The following is an 18,728-nucleotide window of genomic DNA, read 5'->3' on the forward strand; positions in this document are numbered from 1 at the left end:
TGCTGGGATTACAGGCGTGAGCCACTGCACCTGGCCGACTTTATTTTTTTTTGAGATGGAGTCTTGCTCTGTTGACCAGGCTGCAGTGCAGTAGCGCGATCTTGGCTCACTGCAACCTCCACCTCCTGGGTTCAAGCGATTCTCCTGCCTCAGCCTCCTGAGTAGCTAGGACTAAAGGCGGGTGCCCCTACACCCAGGTAATTTTTGTATTTTTAGTAGAGATGGGGTTTCACCATGTTGGCCAGGCTGGTCTCAAACTCCTGACCTCAGGAGGTCCAAAATGCTGGGATTCCAAAAGGCCTCCAAAAGTGCTGGGATTACAGGAGTGAACCACTGTGCCCGACAAACCAGAGACTTTAGAGCAAGGCCTCAATGTGCCTCTCTCTACCCACAAAGTTACCTCCCCTTACAGTTCAGGGGCACCCATCTCCCTGCTACCACAGACACTGGAACATACTTTGTGTGGATTGTCAAGCAGCAGCATCTGAGATATCACAGCTGGAGGCATCAAAGGACTGAATGCAGGAAGCTTGGAGCTGGATGCCGGCTGCAGCTTCACTCTCATTGACTATCGGGGGAAGAAAACCAACATGTAACTCATTCCTAACCACAGCTTCCAGGATGGAGATCAGGTGAGGGGGAGCTGGACCTCCCCAACACTCCTCCAAGAGGAAATGGCCCTCTTAGACGTGGTACCCCGAGGCACCTATGGGAGCCCAAGCAGGCAGACTCCCACCAATTGATAAAAGGATCTAAGAGGTCTTTCCTTCCACACACAGAATGGATCGGGAGTTGTGTGGTCAATAACCAGCATCTGAGAGGCAGCATCAACAGCCAGGGCACATCTTGGGTTGAATTCTAACTCTGCTTCTCACTGGCTGTGACCTTGAGTAAAATATTTACTTTCTGAGCCTTGGGTTAACTTATAAAACAGAGGTAGTAGCAGAACATTGCCCACAAGACTACCATAAGAAGTAGAGACTGCAGGTCATATTTTTGTCTGTCTCGAATCTTTTCCTTTCAGGACAGGCCCCCTTCCCCTGTGACTGTGGGGTGCCTGTTAATCAGTAGGGCCCCACTTCCCTTGAAAAGAGGTGGATATGTTATCTCACATTGGCCAAGTGTCTCATATACCAGGACACAAGTTCCTAGTCCAAGGTATGGTAGCAACACCAACAAGCCCAATCAGAGCCCTTTCCTGGGTAATTAGTATACATGCTTCATGCCCGGTGAGAGTTTCTGAGATAAAGAGGGTTAAGGACCATGAAACCCTGGAGCTGTGGGTAGCCACTTTCCTGTTTGTGGAGAAACTGTCAGAATGGTGCCAAAGAAAAGCAGAGTCAAGAGATACAGACAGATTCTTAAGGCATCGTTTAAGAACCTATCTGGATCCACTCATATCTGAAGCCAGATATTCAGGAATCCTCAGTCAGGTAAGCCATTAGATTCCCACTTCATCTTCAGTTAGTTTGAGTGAAGATTCTTTCCCTGACACTTGACAGATAAGTCCCAGCAAAGAACTTGGCACTAAAAACCGACAGCCATTACTGAGAAATCCACAACAGATGACTCACCTTTGGCACAGCCACTTGAAACATGATATCCCAGACAGGCTGGGGAGCCGTGCTCATCATGGTCAAAAGCAGCACCTGTACCTCTGGGTGCCCAGGGGCTCCCGTCTGGGAGAAGTGGAGCAGAATTCTGAATCCATTCCGGTCATACACAATGAGAGGCGGCAGGCTGCCTGGTAGAGAGGGCACGAGCAAAAGGGTTAACACCACTACAAACCCCCCGGACAGCCAGGCTGGAAAGAGATGTACATGTTATCCCCAGATGCTGTTGCTTCTCCATGCAGAACATGTCCAGGACTGAATTCCTCTGCACTACCATAATCCAAGTCCTCATGACTCTAGCTGGACTCCTATGACCCTCCAAACTGACCTCTCCCCACCATCCAACCATCATACACACACCACCAGTTATTAAAAATCACATTTTTGAGGAAGATATGATCATGATTAAAATCATGCATGATGCATGAACACTATAGAAAATAGAGAATTATCAGCCAGGTGTGGGGGCTCACGCCTGTAATCCCAGCACTTTAGGAGGCCGAGGCAGGTGGATCACTTGAGGTTAAGAGTTCAAGACCAGCCTGGACAACATGGCAAAACTCCACCTCTACTAAAAATAAAAAAATTAGCCTGGCATGGTGGTACATGCCTGTAATCCCAGCCATTTGAGAGGCTGAGGCACGAAAATCACTTGAACTCCGCCCACCTCGACCTCCCAAAGTGCTGGGATTACAGACGTGAGCCACCGCACCCGGCCAATGCATTCTTAATTCTACCCAGAAATAAGCACTTACTTCCTTCTGGTCTCTTTTGTATGACTACAAACACACACATATGCTCACACACACACATATACCACCTTATATTTAATTGCACAAAACTGTAGATACCAAATCACCTCAAATTAATAAGTTTAATAACATTCCAATGGAAATTCTAAAGAGACTTTTAATTTAGCTAAGGAGTGACTAATGTTTATCTGAGGGGGAAAAACTATGTAAGACTAACGAATAAATTTAAAAAGGGGGGCAGGGCTATAGCAAATACTCAGATAAAATTACAATTCAAGTAAAGTGACATAAACAGAACATGCGGAACAGATCTAAATGAGACTGTAACATAACATAACCTTCAAAAATCAGGGCTGGCTCAATGAATGGCACTCAGACTGGTTAATCAGCTGGGAAAAAACTTTAATATCAAAATATACATTACTAAAATATAGCTTAGAGCTGGGTATGGTGTCTCATGCCTGTAATCCCAGCTACTCAGGAGGCTGGGATGGGAAAACTGCTTGAGGTCAGGAGTTCAAGACCAGCCTGGGCAATACAGCGAGATCTGCCTCCCACCCCCAAAAAGACAATAAAAATTTGCTGGATATGGTGGTGCATGCCTGTCATCCTAGCTACCTGGGAGTCTGAGGCAGGAGGATTGCTTGAGCCCGAGAGGAATATGAGGCTGCAGTGAGCTATGACTGTGCTACCGCACTCCCGCCTAGGCGATGGAGCAAGGCCCCATCTCTAAAAAAACAAAAAATTTTAAAAAAAATTAAAACATAGTTTAACAATGAAACTACCAAAGATTTAAGAGACTGAAAATATCAGTGGGGTATGATGGCAAGAGTAGGGGGGAAAAGCAACCTTTTCAGAAGGGAAATTGGTAATGCAGATCAAAATTTTAAATGTCTACATGTGGCACTTCACTGGTATTATGATCTCCTAATAATCAGGAAGGTATAAAACGAATGTATAAAGAAAGGCATCCCGGGCGCCTGTAGTCCCAGCTATTCAGGAGGCTGAGGCAGGAAAATGGCGTGAACCCGGGAGGCGGAGCTTGCAGTGAGCAGACATCGAGCCACTGCACTCCAGCCTGGGCGACAGAGCCAGACTCCGTCTCCAAAAAAAAAAAAAAGAAAGAAAGGCATCCAAACATGTTCTTTGTAGCCCTGGTGGGTTTTTTTTGTTTTTTTTTTTAGACAGAGTCTCGCTGTGTCACCCAGGCTGGAGTGCAGTGGCGCAATCTCAGCTCACTGCAACCTCCGCCTCCCAGGTTCAAGCGATTCTCTTGCCTCAGCCTCCCAAGTAGCTGGGACTATAGGTGCCCACTTCCACACCTGGCTAATTTTTTTTGTATTCTTTAGTAGAGACAGGGTTTCACCATGTTGGCCAGGTTGGTCTCAAACTCCGGACCTCAGGTGCTCCACCCACTTTGGCCTCTCAACATGCTGGGATTACAGGCGTGAGCCACCACACCCGGCCTGTAGCCCTATTTTTAACAGCAAACAGGTAGAAAGAAATTGACCTTCAGAGAAGGACTGAATAAGCTGGACATAGTGGCACATGCCTGTAGTCCCAGCTACTTGGGAGGCCAAGGTGGGAGGATGGCTTGAGCCTGGAGGACGGAGGTTGTAGTGAGCTGAGATGGCGCCACTGCACTCCAGCCTGGGTGATAGGGCCAGACCTTGTCTCAAAAATAAAATAAAATAAAATAATTTTTAAAAAATGACTGAATAGGGCCAGGCACGGTGGCTCACGCCTGTAATCCCAGCACTTTGGGAGGCCAAGGTGGGCAGATCACAAGGTCAAGAGATCAAGACCATCCTGGCTAACACAGTGAAACCCCGTCTCTACTAAAAATATAAAAAATTAGCTGGGCGTGGTTGTGGGCACCTGTATCCCAGCTACTCGGGAGGCTGAGGCAAGAGAACGGTGTGAACCCAGGAGGTGGAGATTGCAGTGAGCCGAGATCATGCCGCTGCACTCCAGCCTGGGTGATAGCGAGACTCTGTCTCAAAAAAAAACTGAATAAACAGATTACAGTATCTCTACTTAACGGTGCATATATATATAAGTTCATTAAAAATCAAGTTTTTAAAGAACTAAGGAACTAAGGGCATAAAAATGGTATAGGCTTATAAAGTAACAGTAAATAGAGTATAAAACATTCTATACACACTGTGGTGTCAAATTATTAAGAACTGTATGTACATATATATGTACATGACAAGAAGAAAATCTATCAAGACATGAACAGAATTTCCATCTCTGGCTGGTAATGGTATAGATGATTTTACTTTTCTAGTCTATCCTTTTTTTTTTTTTTTTTGAGACAGAGTCTTCTCTGTTGCTCAGACTGAAGCACAGTGGCACAATCTCAGCTCACTGCAACTTCTGCCGTCTGGGTTCAGGTGATTCTCCTGGCTCTGGCTCCTGAGTAGCTGGGATTACAGGTGTACACTACCACACCCTGCTAATTTTTATATTTTTAGGGTTTCACCATGTTGGTCAGGCTGGTCTCGAACTCCTGACCTCAAGTGATCTGCCCGCCTTGGCCTCCCAAAGTGCTGGGATTACAGGCATGAGCCACTGCGTCTGGCCTATTCTATCTTTAATAAAACTCTACATTTTGAACATGGATTTTTGTTTTTAACTTATTTTTTAAAGTTTGCTTTGTAATAATTTCAGACTTATAAAAAGTTACAAAACTAATACAAAAATTTCTATATACCCTTCATGTAGCTTCCCCAGATGTTAACATTGTAACTACAGTACAATTATTGAGTTCAGAAAATTAACATTGAACATGTATTATTTCTTAAATCAAAAATCAATAAAGAAATGTGCAAAGAGCTCCCACTGTTTACCAACTCTGTTTATCAATTTGTCTTCCTGGCTTTCAGGGCTCTCTGCAATCTAACCTCACCACAAAGAGCCATAGGAGGGCTCTGTGCTAAAGAGCCCAGGCCCTGGAACAGACGACCTGAGTTGTGTCCTGCATACTAGTGTAGAGACGGTAGGCACCTTAATTAGCTGAGCCTTCCATTTCCTTCCCTTTTAACAGAGATAATATCCACTTTTCTACTTTAATGAGGATCCCTAGAGAAGGAGGATCACTAGCCAAATTCATCCACTTGTTTGAATTCTACCTCTTGCCAGTCATTTCAGGCCACATTAAACATTCCCTTCTTGAATCCCACATCAACGAACATTATGTGCCTAAGTAAGCTTTTTCATTAAATTCTGCCTGCCCATATCCTTGACAGTGTCAATACTAAGGAAGGCTAAGAAATCAGCTAAAAGACAAGCAAACTTTTTTTTTTTTTTGGAGACGGAGTCTCACACTTTGTCACCCAGGCTAGAGTGTGGTGGCACGATCTTGGCTCACTGCAACTTCCACCTCCTGGGTTCAAGCAATTCTCCTGCCTCAGCCTCCCAAGTAGCTGGGACTACAGGCATGCACCACCACGCCCAGCTAATGTTTGTATTTTTTTTTTTTTTTTTTTGAGACGGAGTCTTGCTCTGTTGCCCAGGCTGGAGTGCAGTGGCGCGATCTCGGCTCACTGCAAGCTCCGCCTCCCGGGTTCACGCCATTCTCCTGCCTCAGCCTCTCCGAGTAGCTGGGACTACAGGCGCCCACCACCACGCCCGGCTAATTTTTTTTTTTTGTATTTTTAGTAGAGACGGGGTTTCACCGTGTTAGCCAGGATGGTCTCGATCTCCTGACCTCGTGATCCGCCCGCCTCGGCCTCCCAAAGTGCTGGGATTACAGGCTTGAGCCACCGCGCCCGGCCAATGTTTGTATTTTTTGTAGAGACGGGGCTTCGTTATGTTGGCCGGCTGGTCTCGAACTCCTGGCCTCAAGTGATCACCTGCATTGCCCTCCCAATTTTTTTCTTCCCCCCCAAATAGAGACAAGGCTATGTTGCCCAGGCTGGTCTCAAACTCCTGGCCTCAAGTGATCCTCCCACCTCAGCCTCCCAAAGTGCTGGGATTACAGGCGTGAGTCACCATACCTGGCCACAACCTCTTACTTTCTGCCCTCATGCAAAATCTCTCCCATTTATTAACCAAATTTAAGGGCCACCTCTACCAAACTGGAGTGGAAAAAGCTGGGAGTCTAATAGATTCCCAGGAAAAAAAAAAAAAAGTGGGGAGTGAAATTGTACTTACTGGGCTTAACAGACTCCAAAGGGACAAACACTTGAGCCAGAGGTGTATTCTGTGAAGATGGGGAAGGAGCCAACGGGCCAGCCTCCCAGGACCAACCTGGAGAGGACTTAGTACCTGGTGGCACTTCCTTGGGGACACTTTTCTGCGAAACATAATTCCTATAAAGAAATAAAAAATATCAAAGACTAGCAAAAATTGTAGCAATTTCCTGGAATTTGGGTTAGGCTTATTAAAGAATAAGGAAAAAATTACACACACGCACACACACACACAGACACACACAGAGTTAGATGTCATATGCCTTTTTTTTTTTTTGATACAGTCTCTCGCTCTGTTGCCTAGGCTGGAGTGCAGATGAACAGTCTCGGCTCCCTGAAACCTCTGCCTCCCAGGCTCAAGCGATTCTCCTGACTCAGCCTCCCGAGTAGCTGGGATTACAGGCACCTGCCACCAAGCCCGACTAATTTTTGTATTTTTATTAGAGACAGGGTTTCACCACGTTGGCCGCGCTGGTCTCAAACTCTTGACCTCAGGTGATCCGCCCGCCTCGGCCTCCCAAAGTGCTGGAACTACAGGCGTGAGCTAATGCGCCAGATGTTATATGACTTTTGTCAAGTAATCGAACTCATACCTCAGCTTCCTCATCTGTTAAATGGGAATAACAGAAGTAATTTAACTCCTAGGGCTGTTACAAGAATCAAATGAGACAATGTATGAAAAGCACTTAGAGGCTGGGCACAGTGGCTCACGCCTGTAATCCCAGCACTTTGGGAGGCCGAGGCAGGTGGATCATTTGAGGTCAGGAGTTCAAGACCAGCCTGGCTGACATGGTGAAACCCTGTCTCTACTAAAAATACAAAAATTAAAAAAAAAAAAAATAAAAAATTAGCCAGGCGGTGGTGGCACATGCTTGTAATCCCAGCTACTCAGGAGGCTGAGGCAGGAGAATGGCTAGAGCCTGGGAGGCAGAGGTTGTGGTGAGCCGAGATCACACTACTGCACTCCAGCCTGGGCAACAGAGTGAGACTCTGTCTCAGAAAAAAAAAAAAAAAAAGAAAGATAGAAAAGCACTTAAAACATCCACACATAATAAGAACCCAACAACCTAGAGCCTTTGTTATGAAGGTTGATCATGCTGTACCTGTAGGGCAGTCCCTGACAAGAAGTAGCTCAGTCAGGTTGTTTCCCAGGTGTGATCACAGAGGGACTTGAGCCGGGCAGATGATACACAAATTACACCAGCTACTATCCACTCCATGATTTTGTCCATTTGGGACACAAACTGAAAACATTTTAGAAAACTAAAGTCCCGAGAGGAGAAATAACCCACCCTGCCCGAGTGGCTGAAAAAAAGAAGACTGCAAGAAATGACTTCTAGGTGGCAAATGGGAATGAACTCCCAGGACATCCCACTTCTGCCAGAGCCTGGTGGTTTCTATCAGGAACATGGGCACTTTCAGGCTGTTTGGGTGAAGGTAAGCTGCACTTTTCCAGAGGCAAAGGGACAGGATCTATGAAAATGTTGTTACATTCACACCTTAGAAAACCTCTCCCTTCAGGGATCTATACTATAAGGCACTCCCCCAAGCACCTCCAAACTGGAAATTATGTAAATGTCCACAAAAGGGAAATGATCAAATACATGCATGCAATAAATGGTAATGTAGCTATTAAGAAGATTGAGGCATATTTATAGAAACTGATATGAAATGCATCACAGATATAATATGAAAAGGTCATGCTGGAGTGCAGTTTATAAATTAAAATCTGTTTGTATAACAAGACACAGGAATGTACCACTACATGTATAGAAAAAAAGCAAAGAAGGAACATTCAACCTTGTTTTTAGGGAGTGGCACTTTGCACTTTGTTGTATATTTCTCCATGGATCAAATTTTGCTTAATTTTAATTATATGGTTATTAGAAGGGAAAATAAAAACAAACGGCAAAAACTTCATGTTCTACTACTGCTAGTCCTTAAATAAACCTCCTTTCAGATGTCTTGGCCAAAGCAGGTATTTTCGTACGACTTAGGAAAAGAAGTAAAATGAGAAAAGGGAAGCAGCATATTAAACCTTTTTTGAGACAGGGTCTCACTCTGTTGCCCAGGCTGGAATGCAGTGGCATGGTAATGGCTCACTGCAGCCTCGACTTTGCGGGCTCATGTGATCCTCCCACCTCAGCCTCCTGAGCAGCTGGGACTACAGGTATGACCTACCACACCTGGCTAATTTTTGTATTTTTAGTAGAGATGGGGTTTTGCCATATCTCCCAGGCTGGTCTTGAACTCCAGGGCTCATGCAATCCACCTGCCTTGGCCTCCCAAAGTGCTGGGATTACAGGCATGATATGGTTTGGCTGTGTCCCCACCCAAATCTCATCTTGAATTGTAGCACCCACAATTCCCACATGTTGTAGCAGGGACCCAGTAGGAGATAAGTGAATCATGGGTGCAGTTTCCCCATACTGTTCTCATGGTAGTAAGTCTCATGAGATCTGACGGTTTTATAAGGGAAACCCTTTTTCGTTTGGCTCTCATCCTCTCGTCTGCCGCCACATAAGACATGCCTTTTGGCTGAGTGCGGTGGCTCATGCCTGTAATCCCAGCACTTTGGGAGGCCGAGGCAGGCGGATCATGAGGTCAAGAGATCAAGACCATCCTGGCTAACCAGTGAAACCCCATCTCTACTAAAAAAAATACAAAAAAAAATTAACTGGGTGTGGTGGCACACGCCTGTAATTCCAGCTACTCAGGAGGCTAAGGCAAAAGAATCGCTTGAACCTGAGAGGCAGAGGTTGCAGTGAGCTGAGATAGCGCCACTGCACTCCACCCAGGGCGACAGAGCGAGACTCCATCTCAAAAAAAAACACATGCCTTTTGCCTTCCGCCATGACTGGGAGGCCTCCCCAGCCACGTAGAACTGAGTCAGTCTATTAAACCTCTTTTTGTTTTTAAATTACACAGTCTTGGGTATGTCTTTATCAGCAGTGTGAAAACAAGTACAAGGAATGAGCCACCACACCTGGCCCAAACTTTCAATAGAAAGATGTTTCTCGGCCAGGCAGACGGATCACCTGAGGTCAGGAGTTTGAGACCAGCCTGGCCAACATGGTGAAACCCCATCTCTACTAAAAATTAAAAAACAAAATTAGCTGGGCATGGTGGCACGTGCCTGTAATCCCAGCTACTCGGGAGGCTGAGGCAGGAGAATCTCTTGAACTCAGGAGGTAAAGGTTGTAGTGAGCCGAGATTGTGCCACTGCACTCTAGCCTGGGCAACAGAGTGAGACGTGAGACCCCGTCTAAAAAAAAAAAAAAAAAAGAAAGAAAGATGTTTCTCCAGGGCGAGAGGCTGTCTTAGAGCACCATTCTCTGGCCCTTGTTCCATGAGAAGGAACTGCACTCAGGAGCCAAACTCTCCCACTCCCCTTGCCCAGAAGACTCACAGAGGGCCCGGAGCTGGCTGTGGCGAGAGGAGGTCCAGCAAATTCCTGTCTGCAGAAGGGTTCTGAACGCCACTGCCTGGCAGTGTGCTGGAGGAGGGATTCCTCTTTTCCTCACAGCAATTCTGACCAGAAACCTGTCAAATCAGGAATGGCTAAAATAAGACCAGGGTATGAATGACCATCAGCCACAGTAAAACCAAGGCACAGCTCTCCTGAGCCCACCCAAGCTGCTGTGGCCCAGACTGGTGACATCTCTTAGGGCAAGAGGGGAAAGAAAGGGCAAGATCACATGCAGCTCCTGGGCAGACCTCCAGGAAGCAGGAGCCTGGTGCAACCTGTCTCCCTCCGGGGTACCAGCCAGACAGTATGGGTGAGAAAGAGGCTTTGGACCTCCAAGGCCATGATCCCACTGGGACAGTGCAGGAGCACCTCTCTGCTCGCCAGGCAGTGCTGCCTCACAAGTGCAGGTCTGAGACCCTCCCCTTCTCTCTCCGGGCCCTGGGAAGGGCATCCTTACCGTGCCTGTAACAGGAGCATCACTGATTCCTGTAAGAAAGGAGTAGAGTGAGATGCCTAACAGTAACTCCACCTGCTTCAAGATGGAGAGTAATGCCACACCCGTCCTTTCTAGGACATCCAGAAAGTCTAGACAAATAAGCAACTTACTGAAGGTCATGCGACTCGTCCATGGCCAATCTGTGACTAATATGCAAGGGACCCTCTGAACTGCCCAGAACACCTGATTCCCTTGGCGGCAGGTATATGCTCCCTGAGGGAACCAGCTCACTCCCCTACTCACAAGCACCCTGATTCCCTCAGCAGCAGGTATGTGCTTCCTGAGGGGACCAGCTCACTCCCCTACTCACAACCACCCTGATTCGCTCAGAAGCATGCATGTGCTTCCTGAGGGGACCAGCTTACTCCCCTACTCAGGAGGGGACACGTGCTGCCCGAGGGGATGCATGACCTCACTTTCCTACTCACAACCACCCTGATTCCCTCAGCAGCAGGCATGTGCTTCCTGAGACCAGCTCACTCCCCTACTCAGAACCCTGCTGATTCCCTCAGCAGCAGGCACTTGCTCCCAGAGGGAACCAGCTTACTCCTCTACTCACACCCATCCTGATTCCCTCAGCAGCAGGCATGTGCTCCCTGAGGGTCCAGCTCATTCTCCTACTTACAACCACCCTGATTCCCTCAGCAGCAGGTATGTGCTCCCTCAGCAGCAGACACGTGTTCTCCAAGGGTCCAGTTCACTCCCCTACTCACACTCATCCTGACTCGCTCAGTAGCAGACACATGCTTCCCAAGGGGACCAGCTCACTCCCCTACTCACACCCATCCTGACTCCCTCAGCAGCAAGCACGTGCTCCCAGAGGGAACCAGCTCACTCTTTCTATTCACAACCATCTCGACTCCCTCAGCAGCAGGCATGTGCTCCGCGAAGGGAACCAGCTCACTCCCCTACTTGCACCCATCCTGTGCCTGCTCCCCACAAGCACCTGCCCTCACCTAAGGCTGCCAGGTCCTGATGAAGCAAAGATGGCGCCACAGTCCCCGCCTGCGCAGGTCCATTGTCCACCTCCAAGTCAATCAGAGGACAGGTTTTTATGCAGCCTGCTGGATTCTGAAAGACTAGAAAGCACAGGGTTAGGAAGAGAAGTCAGTTGGGCACGAGAGCAAAGTCTCCACATAAATCCTATCAGCTTCCCTCAGGCCACCTCCTAATCAAATGGTAACGCCCTCCCTGCCCTTCCAAGAACCTTCCACTCAGCTGAGTCTCCTGACACACAAGCTCAGCTGGCATCCATGACAAGAGGGAGCCAAGGCCTGCCTTCCTACCCCAGGGATCACAGGCCCTCCTGCAAAGGTCCCATCGCCCTGGAGGAAAGCAGATTCGGCCTTCTCCAGCTCAGGCCATTCTGAGGCTTCTGACCACAGCTGATCAGAATCACCCACAGTGCTTGAAAGACACAGACCTCCAGGCCCAGCTCCAAGCAGTCTTGCTTCAGAAGGTCCAAGCCAGGGACCGCATTTCAACCAGTGCTCCAGGTGATTCTGATACAGCTGATCTGGCACTAGTAACCACTAAGGAAGACCATTTCTTTTGTCTCTAGCTCCTGTATGCAAGCATTTACGAGAATTCAAACGCAGGCACAGCTTAGCCATCTGCTTTTGTGTGTAGTAAAAGCTGGGGTCCAGCCCAGCAACCAGCTCATGACAATTCCTATGGCTGGGCGTGGCAACATGAAACCCGCTTTCACAGGAAGGGGAACAAAGGGTGAGTTCTCTCATTTCTATTCCTTAACCCAGAATATGTTTAGGACCCATTTCTTTTCTGGGAATTGCAGGCTGCCCCAAGGCACAGAAGGCAAGGAGAAGCTTTCAAACATACCTCTGGAGACAGGGATGTCTCCCAATGAGCTGGTCACTCTGTTTCCAAAGGTGACCCGGCCCTCCATCACCTGTTTGTACAGCAGAACTCCTTGGGTGAGGAGGTCATTTGCCTGGAGAATTTCCGCTGAAGAATGAGGGAAGACTCAGAACCCCCTGGTTTGGCAACCAACAATCTCAGTCTTTTCTAAGCTTTTCCATAAAACAGCCTTCATATGGCTCGACTATGTTCAGTTTATCTACACCTCCTGCCCCCAGATTGTGTCATCGTACCCTATTAGGCCTAGTCAGTTAACCCGAGTCCTAACATGTTAGTAGTTCTCAATGCAGAAGGAAGCAAATCTGTTCACCTTCTACACCTGTACTGTCCAGAGTAATGGCCAGCAGTAAGCACTCAAATTAAGGCCCTTTCAATAACAAACTTTTAACTTTAATTCAGAACCTGAAGCTGCTGGCTCTGTGCGGTGACTCATGCCTATAATCCCAGCACTTTGGGAGGCCGAGGCGGGCGGATCACCTGAGGTCAGGAGTTCAAGACTATCCTGCCAACATGGTGAAACCCAGTTTCTACTAAAAATACAAAAAATTAGCCATGGCGGGTGCCTGTAATCCCAGCTACTCGGGAGGCTGAGGTGGGAGAATTGCTTAAACCCAGGAGACAGAGGTTGCAGTGAGCTGAGATCGCGCCATTGCACTCCAGCCGGGGCAGCAAGAGCAAAACTCCATCTCAAGAAAAAAAGAAATATCAGAAACAGAACATTAGCAGCATCATGGGGGATGCCGCGAGCAAAACTGAGACCGAGAGAACTCTCAATTCAGAAGGCCTATTTTCACGCAAGGAGAAAAGGCTGTGCGTGGTGGTCCACGCCTGTAATCCCAGCACTTTGGGAAGCCAAGGCGGGCAAATCACTTGAGCCCAGGAGTTTGAGACCAGCCTGGCCAACATGGCAAAACTCCATCTCTACTAAAAGTACAAAAATTAGCCAGGTATGGTGGTGCGCAATTGTAGTCCCAGCTACTCAGGAGGCTGAGGCATGAGAATCACTTGAACACAGGACGTAAAGGCTGTAGAGGCTGCAGTGAGCTGAGCATGCCACTGGACTCCAGCCTGAGCAACAGAGTGAGATTGTCTCAAAAAAAGGAAAAAGGATTGCAGAGGGCATGCACATGCTATCCACTAAGAGAGACTGAAGAAATACAAACCAATTACACAGTGGCTTTTCTTTTATGTCTGATTTAGAACAATTTTTTTTAAGTTAGCAAGAGATGATTAAGGAGAAATTTTATCAGGGAAATCTGAACACTGACTGAATCTTTGATTATTTTGAAATGTCCAGAGCCCAGGGATTGTGGTTCACGCCTGCAATCCCAGCACTTTGGGAAGCCGAGGCAGACGGATCACTAGAGGCCAGAAGTTTGAAACCAGCCTGGCCAAAATGGTGAAACGTCATCTTACAAAAATACAAAAATTAGCCAGGAGTGATGGTGGGTGCCTATAATCCCAGCTACTTGGGAGGCTGAGGAAGGAGAATGGCTTGAACCCGGGAGGCAGAGGTTGCAGTGAGCCAAGACTGCACCACTGCACTCTAGCCTGGACGACAGAGCAAGACTCCATCTCAAAAATAATTAAAAGAAAAAGAAACGTCTAGAATTTGCTTCAAAACAGACTAGGGAATGGGTGGGTACAAAGAGAGGTACAGATGAAACAAGATAAAAAAAATCAGCTATGAGCTGGTAATTATTAAAGATGAGTGAAGAATACATAGGATTTATCTTACTATTCCCCTCTTTCATGTTTCGAGATTTTCCATAATAAAGAGTTAAAATTTTTTTTTAGTAACTGTGGACAATTCTCCACATCCTTACAGATGTCCCTTCCATTTCCCATCGGCCTGGCCCTCTTAGGTGACCTACCTGGCCCCTGAAGGTACAAAAACCCGTGATCCCTTTGAGACACCACCCACAGCTGTTTCTCTGGCCCCTGCGATTGGTCAGCTGTTCCTGAAGCCTCCAGTGGGATCTTTCTTCTACCTCTCACACCCCAGTCTCCATGGTCAATTTCCACCGCTTTCCAGGCTTTAGACCTGCTGCTGATTTCTTACTGAAGCCTGGATCCTGCTGGAAGTCAGTTCTGAGGCAACTCAGGCCACACCCTCCCCAAGCCCAAGCTCCACGGAACCTAAAGTCCACTCTGTCTTGTTCCTGGCACATCAGCGTGACAGGAGGGACCGAATCTGTCTTGCACCTGGGCTGCTAGCTACACCCAAGGAAAGAAAACTTACCGAGTGCATCATCGTCATCAGTGGTGTCACTCGCCAGCCGGAAAAGCGTGGGCCGCAGCTTTTCACATCTCTCATACACGACCTGAAAGAGCAGAGCTTGGTTCATGACACACGCCCAGGCACCCCATAACGCCCCCCTCCAGGGCCCCAGGAGCCTCCGATCAGGCAGACGGCAGAGTCTGGGGCTTCAGAAGGCCTCCCATTGGTCCTGACTTAGAGACTGCAGTTTTGAAGTAACATGGCAGAGTTTCAGAAAAAGATTACAGGCTACAAGTGTATGATTTTTGAAAATAAAAGAATCTGGCCGGGTGCGGTGGCTCACACCTGTAATCCCAGCACTTTGGGAGGCTGAGGCGGGTGGATCACGAGGTCAAGAGATCGAGACCATCCTGGCCAACGTGGCAAAACCCTGTCTCTACTAAAAACGCAAAAAATTAGCTGGGCGTGGTAGCGGGCGCCTATAGTCCCAGCTACTCAGGAGGCTGAGGCAGAAGAATGGCGGGAACCCAGGAGGCAGAGCTTGCAGTGAGCCGAGATTGTGCCACTGCACTCCAGCCTGGGTGACAGAGCGAGACTCCGTCTCAAAAAAAAAAGAAAAAAGAAAATAAAAGAATCTGACCGGGCAGGGTGGCTCACGTCTGTAATCCCAGCACTTTAGGAGACCAAGATGGGCAGATCACCTGAGGTCAAGAGTTCAAGACCAGCCTGGCCAACATGGTGAAACCCTGTCTCCACTAAAAATACAAAAGTTAGCAGGTGCCTGTAATCCCAGCTACTCGGGAGGCTTTCTCTTAGGAATTTGGAAAGACAGTAGTTCATTTCTACTAATCTTGTGAAGTGGAAGGACAGGTAAATAAAGAAGTTATGTGGAGGCTGGCTCTCCTCCTGTGCAGAGAAACATAAAAAAAAAAAAAACTGGAATGCAGAGGGAGATGGCTGAAACAGACCTGCAGAAGGAGGTGGAGAACAGAGCTCCAAGGGAGACCAACAGCATGGCTGCCTCGAACCTGGCACAGACAGGCTGTGGTTTCTTTTTGATTGTTTGTTTTTTCAGTTTTTTTTTTTTTTTTTATGTTTATCTGCACTGGACGCGTTGCCCCTGGGTACCCGCGGCCGATCAAACCCGCCGGCAACGAGTGCAGATAGCCTCCCGGGTTCACGCCATTCTCCTGCCTCAGCCTCTCCGAGTAGCTGGGACTACAGGCGCCCGCCACCACGCCCGGCTAATTTTTTTTTTTTTGTATTTTCTAGTAGAGACAGGGTTTCACTGTGGTCTCGATCTCCTGACCTCGTGATCCACCCGCCTTGGCCTCCCAAAGTGCTGGGATTACAAGTGTGAGCCACCGCGCCCGGCCTGTTTTTTTTGGTTTTTTTGAAATAGAGTTTCGCTGTTGCTGCCCAGGCTAGAGTGCAATGGTGTGATCTCAGCTCACCGCAACCTCCACCTCCTGGGTTCAAATGATTCCCCCTGCCTCAGCCTCCTGAGTAGCTGGGATTACAGGCATGCGCCACCATGCCTGGCTGATACTGTATTTTTAGTAGAGACGGGGTTTCTCCATGTTGGTCAGGCTGGTCTTGAACTCCTGAACTCAGGTCATCCGCCTGCCTCGGCCTCCCAAAGTGCTGGGATTACAGGCATGAGCTACTGCGCCCGGCTGGGCTGTGGTTTCTTAGATGTGACAACAAAAGCACCAGCAAGACATTAAAAAAAAAAAAAAAAAAGCCAGGCATGGTGGCTCACGCCTGTAATCCCAGCACTTCAGGAGGCCAAGGCAGATGGATCACCTGAGGTCAGGGTTCAAGACCAGCCTGGCCAACATGGTGAAACCCTGTCTCTACTGGCCAGGCACGGTGGCTCACACCTGTAATCCCAGCACTTTGGGAGGCTAAGGCGGGCAGATCACCTGAGGGCAGAAGTTCGAGACCAGCCTAACCAACATAGAGAAACCCTGTCTCTACCAAAAAAAAAAAAAAAAAATACAAAATTAGCCAGGCGTGCCGGCACATTCCTGTAATCCCAGCTACTCGGGAGGCTGAAGCAGGAGAATCGCTTGAACCCGGGAGGCAGAGGTTGTGGGGAGCTGAGATCACGCAATTGCGGGTGACAGAGCGAGACCTTGTCTCAAAAAACAAAACAAAACAAAACTTTCCCGCTTCAAAAGATGCTAACAAAATAGTGAAAAGACAGCCCAAAGGATGGGAGAAAACTGTCTGATAAGGAACCTGTATCCAGAATATATAAAAAACACTTGTAACTCAAAAATAAAAAGACAATCCAAAAGATGGGCAATGGATTTGCACAGACATGTCTCCTAAGATGTACAAGCTGCCAATAAGCATAGGAAATAAATAAGCCATCAAGAAACAGAAAGTTGCAATGAGACAGCACTTCACACCCTCCAGGAGGGCTCCAATCAAAAAGATAACAGCAAATGTTGGCAGGATGCAGAGAACTGGAGCCAATACATTGCTGCTGGGAATGTAAAATGGCACGGCCACTTTGGAAAACAGTTTGGCAGTTCCTCAAAACGTTAAATATGGAGTTATCCCAAGATCCAGCAATTCCATTTCTAGGTATATACCCAAGAGAATTTAAAACCTATGTTCACACAAAAACTTGGACAAAGTTCAAAGTCATTATTCGGAATGAATAATTCAAAGGTATCATTCGTAATAGCCAAAAAGTAGGAACAACCCAAATGCCCATCAGCTGATAAATGGAGAAACAAAATGTGGCATAGTCACACAATGGAACGCTATCCAGCCATGAAAAGGAATGAAGCAGTGACACATACTACCAGATGGATCCATCTGCAAACATTAGGCTACGTAAAGGAAGCCAGACACGAAAGCCCACATATTGTGTAACCGCACTTGGACAAAGCATCCAAATAGGCAAATCCAGAGAGACAGAAAGTGGATTAGTGGTTGCCAGGGACTGGGAAAGGGGAGTTTGGGAAAGGGGGAATGACTGTTAATGGGTACAAGGTTTCTGTTAGGGGTGATTAAGATATTCTATAACTAGGTAGGTGTGATGGTTGCTTTTATGGTATGTTAATTATCTCAATAAAGATGCTATATAAAAACTAAGATCTCAAGATGTGGAGGAGCTAGAACTTGCATATGCTGCTGTTAGGACTGTAAAATGTTGCAATCACCCTTTAAGATAGCTTAGCCACTTTGTTTCCTAACAAGTTAAATATATACTTAGCATATGACCTAGTAATCCCAGACATTTACCCACAAGAAATGAAAACAGATGTTCACACAAAATCCTGTACACAATTGTTTACAGCAGCATGATTCATAATCACCCAAAGCTGGAAACAACGCAAGGCCCATCAACAGGTACACGCTGTGGTACATCCAGGTGACGGGACAGTACTCGGCAATAAGAAGAAACAAGCTACCGCTACACACAGCAGCGTGAATGGATCTCGAGTGAGATCCAGAAACCAGGCAAAAATAGAGGGTTATGTACTGCATCATTCCATTTATACAAGAGTCTGGGAGTTGTCAGCCAATCAGAACAGAAAGTAAATTAGCAGCTGCCTGAGGATTGGGGAGCAAGGGAGAGACGAAGGGAGGACAAAGTAGCACAAGGACATTTGGGGAGGCGTCAGATATGTTTACCGTCTTGACTCTGAGATGGCTTCATAGGTGCAAACAGGTGAAAGCATTTCAAACTCACTTTAGTAAACATGTGCAGCCCCCTGTGTTACACCTGAAGATTACCTGCAGCGCCTCCTGGTCGGGCGGGGCCTGCCCTGGCCTGCGGTACATGCTCAGCATCTCCTGCAGCACCTTCACATGGCTTCGCACTTCCTCCACCGCACTGACCCTCTTGGACACCTTCTCCGATTTTTCTTGCTCCTTTTGGGAAAAAGGAGGATGGGAGTAAGGGAGCAGAAACCCTGACTGAAGCCTGAACAAGGGATGGGAAAGAGTCACTATTGAGAGAGCTCGCTCAAGGGCATCACCAGGATGTTAAGTGCATGGGAGAACTCACACAGTGGGTGAAAAAATACTCAAAAGCCCAGAATTCCTGGGAAGGAAAATGAAGTTTGGGGACTGGTGACCGT

At 47.5% G+C, this 18,728-nt stretch overlaps 1 protein-coding gene across 3 annotated transcripts in view; it reads right to left on the reverse strand.

The window, feature by feature from the left end:
- The window catches only part of GGA2 (golgi associated, gamma adaptin ear containing, ARF binding protein 2), a 49,939-nt gene that overhangs the window by 6,029 nt on the left and 25,182 nt on the right, over nt 1-18,728 (reverse strand). For all 3 annotated transcript variants that reach the window (XM_032157116.2, XM_058440826.1, XM_058440827.1), the window contains exons 8-16: nt 18,382-18,519; nt 14,647-14,728; nt 12,366-12,491; nt 11,483-11,605; nt 10,488-10,516; nt 9,971-10,104; nt 6,524-6,681; nt 1,575-1,744; nt 458-568 (exon numbers count right to left, since the gene is read on the reverse strand). In XM_032157116.2, coding sequence (XP_032013007.1) covers nt 458-568; nt 1,575-1,744; nt 6,524-6,681; nt 9,971-10,104; nt 10,488-10,516; nt 11,483-11,605; nt 12,366-12,491; nt 14,647-14,728; nt 18,382-18,519 — 1,071 coding nt within the window. The remainder of the gene's footprint in view (nt 1-457; nt 569-1,574; nt 1,745-6,523; nt 6,682-9,970; nt 10,105-10,487; nt 10,517-11,482; nt 11,606-12,365; nt 12,492-14,646; nt 14,729-18,381; nt 18,520-18,728) is intronic.

Source organism: Hylobates moloch, unplaced genomic scaffold, assembly GCF_009828535.3.
Source record: "Hylobates moloch isolate HMO894 unplaced genomic scaffold, HMol_V3 SCAFFOLD_6, whole genome shotgun sequence".
NCBI lineage: Eukaryota > Metazoa > Chordata > Mammalia > Primates > Hylobatidae > Hylobates > Hylobates moloch.